This window comes from Ischnura elegans, chromosome 9, assembly GCF_921293095.1.
Source record: "Ischnura elegans chromosome 9, ioIscEleg1.1, whole genome shotgun sequence".
NCBI classification, from domain to species: Eukaryota; Metazoa; Arthropoda; class Insecta; order Odonata; family Coenagrionidae; genus Ischnura; species Ischnura elegans.
The window spans coordinates 17,712,636-17,718,635 of NC_060254.1; the positions used below are offsets into that span (position 1 = coordinate 17,712,636).

Here is a 6,000-nt window from a genome sequence, read left to right on the forward strand (position 1 = left end):
TTTTATTTTAATGTTTGCAATTGCAGGCTGTTGCAAGACATGTAGATAATCCATAAATATTCCATTATTTGATAATGGTCTTAAAACTGGAAAATGATTACCATTGACTGTTCATGATATCATTCAAAAATTTACTTTCAGAAAAAATTTTACAGTGCAAACTATCTTGAAATTTTTAGTGACAGATGAAATGGCCTGTTTATCATGATAGTCACAATGTGGACTTTTGGAAAGTTGAAAGAAGAATTCTTAGCTGCTTCATATAATTTAAGCCTTTTTCTCCTTTGTGTTTCTAGGCTAACTCATGACGGTGGGCTAAATGACGCTGCCTATCTCCCGCCAAGTAATAATAAGGCTATCAATCTAGTTTTGAATGTGCCGCCAAAAAACGCCAATGGGAAGAATGCCAATTCATCAGCGGAGAATAAGCCCATACAAAAAGTGAAAAAGACTTACATATAGTGATGTGATGTTTGGGGTCTCGTGGACCCCAAGTTCAATGCAGTACATTGGTGAGCATGTGGCGTGGTGATGCGAACTTCAGTGGTCACAGCTGAGAGCGTTGTGTACCTGTGTTGCGTTGACAACTGACTCGAGGCAAGCATTCCAGGAAACACTCGCGAAAATGGCTGCGTGAATTGTGTTGTGGTTTGTGGCACACACGTTTTTGCTGAGGATCTGATTAGTAAATGAAACATACGGACATATACTCCCAGTAGTGGAAAAGTGAGAAAAGAGAAACTTAGTGAAACTACAGTAAATCACTCTTGTAAAAGCTCGTATGACATTTTAGTGACTGCGTATAGCAGTTGCCATTGACTAAGTATGTAGTTCACATTTATTTTCAAGGAAATACTAAATCAAAAACTCTTAAAAGAAGTGCTTTTCAGAGTGCGTGTGCATCTGTGTGTTTGTTGTGAGTGAAAGGGAGGAAACTGGCCGATGAATTCACACAACTGAGCCCACCAACAACAGTATTCTACTCGCGGAAAATTCAGGCCTTTATGATTACTGTTGCTATTATTTTTTAAAAGACTGACCACAGAATGAACCTTGTATGAATCTTTGTATATAAGCATGTACATAGGGTTTAAATTGTTGATAATATGTACTCATTATGAGCCATGTGAATCACGGATCGGAATGAAAACTTGACCATATTACTAAGTGGCTTTGAACGTTTTTTTTTTGGCCTAAATAGTTTTGTGAGTGGGAGGATGTTATGAATTTTCATAAAGTAATTGTCGTACCAAGCCCATAAAAAGAATTGCACTACTCTATGATAGTCATTCATTTGCAATATTCTAAAATTTCTGTGGGCTTTGAAATTCCTTCAAGGAATGGTCTTATTTTTTGACAGTATGTTATGAAAGTGATATGGTGTACCATTGGAGCTGCAGAATGCTTTTTGACGAGCAACATAGACACTTGGGCATGAATATGCAAATTCTACTTGGAGCTGTGATGAAAAATTGTGACCTTTAGGGTTGAATGCTTTTATCAAGATTTATGTGACTTGTATTTCATATATTGTTTCAAAATTATGTTGTATGAAATTTTTTAACTGGTAAGAGAAAATTAAATCCTAAAAGTTAAATTTTCTCAGTGTAAAGACTCATCTTATATATTTACTGCCCTTGAAGACAACAATGAAAGATAGAGCTAAGTAAACTGTATCTTTGGGTGAATGTTGCTGACATAAATTGATATGTATGTGTAAATATCTTTGTGAGTTTTTGGGGTGGAGATATGGAGATGGAAAGAGTTGGGATGAAACACTCTTCTAAATGGTCAAGCATTCCGTCCCTTTTGTCAGGATTCAGATGAAGACCCACAGTGAGTAATGTAGCGATAAAGGAAGCTTTGTCATGGTAATGAAAAAAATAAATCAGATTCATTCTTAAATTAAATAATTCTATTGATTGCAGCAATTAACTCAACATTCTCGCAAACTAATAGGTAGTTCAAGTTGACTTATTTCACTGTTTTGCAAATTATAATCATAAGGATGAGTTTCACGCTTTATTTCTTGTGTTTTTGAACTGAATTTTCAAGTCGAATGAGAGAAATATTTCAATTCTATGAATTTCTTTAGAGATTTAAATTAGTTGCTCACTTTTTGGTATGTAAATCCAGCTTTTTCTTAATTTTTCTTGTGGTATGTCATTGGAGATAAAAAATAAGTTAACTGCAGGTTTTTACTTTAATGATGAATTAAATTGTAGCCTCAGTAAAATCTTTGCAAAAGTATCATTCAGGAATTCAATCTCAAAATCTTTACTGAAGAAGAAGAGGACGAAATGGTAGGTGTCCTACAAACATGGAAGTATTTTTTAACCTGGGACACTCAATAGTCAGGTATGAACATGAAATCTTACTAACTCTTAAAAACTAAGTACCATAGCCCTGATTTGTTAATAAATCATGCATGAGGTCAGTGGCGTAAAGTGGTCATCCATATCATAATTTAAAGATAAAATTTCATGGGGTGTCCATGTTTAAAATGATCAAACTATCCTAGCATCAATCTTTGTCCCACCAGCTATTATAAAACCACCACCAGAAGTTATTCATACTAAGCAGGGTAGGTATGCATGACGGATAGAAGGAGACATATTTGAAGCACGAAAATTGCCTAACTTCATTTGGCGTATATTCTTGAAGTGTTATGACAGGCACATTCACCTCTCATCACTGAGGTTAAGAACCTCTGCATTGGGACCAAATCAACTTTTAGAGTAGCAAATTATTTCCCCCCTGGTGGGAGGGGGCCAACCCCTCCCCCTTCTCTCAATTTCTGAAATTAGAGTCTATATAAGCCTGAATCTGCCCAAGGCTCCAAATCGATCCTCTCAACAGTTCCTTAAGGGTGCCCTAACCCTCATTCCCCGTACGTGGGTCTCTTAACTGGTCATCCATTCTAAACCCGTACATGACTTAATGGTACTTATTCCTGTGGCGTAGCCAGGAATTTCGTTCGGGGTTGTCCAATACCAGGGGAAAACTTTTTGAAAAACAGGGTACTAAGTATTGGGTTTTCAACTAATTTTTACACTTTTCATGATCAAAAAAACTTCATTTGTTAAAAAAATATTTTGTAAATTCATGATTTTTCAATATTTTGTTTTCTTTTATGAAGGAAAATAACTGTGCATTTCTATTTTGGGGGGGTTCGGACCCCTCCCCTTGGCTACGCCACTGACTTATTCTATCTGAGTAGTATTCACTCATGTTTAAGGTTGTGTTGCAGCATTTACAAACCTATTTAACAGCTATAATTGCTAATAATTAGTAAAGCATTTGAAGGTGGTGACTGGCAGCCAAGGTCATACGCACTATGAGGTAAGGAAGGTAGGAGAGAAACCCAGCATAGGCATTAACCTGCTCTTTACAAAAGCTCCAAAAGGAACGTGACTTAACCTTCCATCCAACAGATGGAGTGCTGTATGTACTTGAAGCACCCTCCACGAAGCACTCAAGAAGGGAATGGATTGTCTGTAAAATATTTTCTTCCACTGCCCAGATTTGAAACCGGTTGGGAAGCCAACCCACTAGCCACAACACCAACCCTATTCCCCAAGAGCAAATTTCAGGAAACAACCAACTAGCATAGGACTAACTAGCATCAAACTTTTACCGAGCCAACCCAAAATTATTATGTGCAGAGTGAGAATTCCACAGGGGAAATATCATTTGCCTTCACATGGATTCAAACCAGGATATCCTGAATACGCTGTGAGTGCTCTCCTAAACACTCAAAAGGGCACAATTCTCCCGCTCGACTGGTAGCATTACGTCTTTTTTGTGACTTGTTTCGATACTGATTACATCTTTTAAATGGTGCTAACACCTGGAAATTTTCTGGATACATGTGCCATAGACCCTTGCCAGCATCTTCCGTGTCGCAAACATAGAAATTTCACATAGGAGAAAATATGCAGAGGTAAAATTTTCTTAAGGTAGATGTACGCAAATGTCAAGGAGTAGTATATACAAACTACAAGTTTTGGGAACTAAAACTATTAATACACCAAGCGCTCAAAGTTGGGCAACGTCATTTTAGCTGCAGAAAATGGGTAAGTACCTTTTGAGAAAAAATTAAGGACAAGAAATACTATGGGATGGAGAATATTTTAAAATACATGATCCAATTTAGAAATAAATGGTCTCTCGTATACTTTTTGGTGAATTTGAATTGGTTGCTTCATTTCAACGATGGAGCTCCTTAAACTCCAATGTCTTGTGTTTTTTTTTTTTAATATAGTACCCAGGTAGCATTCTGACACCAGTCTAATGTCAGCCCGAGCAAGTGAATTATGTAGTAATAAGATTTCTGATTGAAGTAAAGACTTAATATCACTGTTTCTAAATAGCCGCATAACTTTTCTCTTAGAAGGATATTTCAGCCTCGCACATCTTGAGGTTTTTCCCATGACCAGGAAATTAAAGAACGTAGCAAAAACAATAATCCATGGAATTCAGGAGCAACCCATATCCAAAAAAATGCAGGGAGGCACAGAACGTCTGAAACTTAGAAAGTGCGGGCTAAATGCTACCTGCAGTTTAATGAAAGGATAGTAATGATGAAGATAGAAACTAAACCAGTAGCTACTGTAGTTGTGCAGGTTTACATGCCTACATCCAATTATGGAGATGAAGCAGTAGAAGATTTCTACCAAAATATGTATAGCGGAAATTATCAAGCCGGTAAGAGGGGAAGAAAATCTTATTATTTTTGGGACTGGAACACCATGGTTGGCAAAGGTAAAGACGGAATAAGAGCTGGGAAATATGGATTAGGAAATCGAAATGAAAAAAGACTACTTCATTTCTGCACTGAACACAGGCTAGTGGTTGCAAACACTTTTTTCAAAAATCCTGTGCAAAGAAGATACACATGGAAAATGCCAGGAGACCTTAGCAGATACCAAATCGACTACATTCTTGTGAAACAAAGATTCAGGAACCAAGTGAATGACTGCAAAAGCTACCCACGGGCAGATATCGACTGTGACCATAACTTAGTTATGATAAAATGCCACCTAAAATTAAAAAAAAATGAAGAAAGCCGTGAAATCATATGGCAGATTGAAGGAGGTTTAGCATCAACAGGTCTTTGAAGAAGCTGTAGAAAATAAAATAGGAGAGGATACAATCAATAAATCAGTGGAAGAGAGTTGGAAAACCATTAGAAGTGGTCTGTAAGAAGCAACTGAGGAAGTTCTGCGTAGAAGAAAAGTCATTATGAAAAAAACATGGGTCATGCATGAAGTATTGGAACTCATTGAAGAAAGAGGAAAATACAAGGCTGCAAAAACAGAGGAAGGACAAAATTGTTACAAAAGAATGAGGAACGAAATATCTTATAAAGCAAGGAAGGCTATAGAAGCATGGTTGAGAAATATTTGTGAAGATTTGCAAAACAACCTTGTGCATGGAAAAGTAAAGGCCGCCTACAGGATTGTGAGGAATCACTTTAACACTAGAATCCCCGGCTGGGTCAAATTGACCCAATTGACTCATGATGATATTTTTGAAATGAAAAAAGTTTTTAGCCTCATATTTCTTGACTTTTAATAATTTATTATGGTTTACCACTGTGCAAAAGTTAGGCCTGATAGTATTATTTTTTCTATTTTTTCTCAGCATTTATACCTTTCATGCCCGGATGGGTCATTTTGACCCAGGTCTTCAAATTCATTTGGAACCTTTATACTGCTTCTTTGTATTCAATTTTACAGTGGGAATTATAATTAATTATGTATCTGCATAGGTTGTTTTATTATTTCAGAGGTTTTTTGGAATTGATACATAGAATTTAACTGTAAATTTTGGATACATAGTTTGACTTTCTTGCCTTCACTTTCCTCATTTGGCCATTACCCTTCTTCTGTTCTAACGTAACCAATTGTCTGAACCTTCAGCACATAATGTTAACATTTAAAAATGCACAGTTCTGGATGGGTGACTGCAGAACAAGCAGCTGCATAAGTTACATGT

General features: G+C 36.6%; 1 protein-coding gene across 10 annotated transcripts in view; it reads left to right on the forward strand.

Moving 5' to 3' along the window:
- The window catches only part of LOC124166112 (semaphorin-1A-like), a 915,056-nt gene extending 913,146 nt beyond the window's left edge, over nt 1-1,910 (forward strand). For 7 of the 10 annotated variants that reach the window (XM_046543761.1, XM_046543762.1, XM_046543764.1 and 4 more), the window contains one exon: nt 297-1,910. In XM_046543761.1, coding sequence (XP_046399717.1) covers nt 297-462 — 166 coding nt within the window. In that variant the 3' untranslated portion in view covers nt 463-1,910. The remainder of the gene's footprint in view (nt 1-296) is intronic. The other 3 variants (XR_006866398.1, XR_006866399.1, XM_046543766.1) reach the window with 1 other exon arrangement.
- Nucleotides 1,911-6,000: the final 4,090 nt, after the last annotated feature.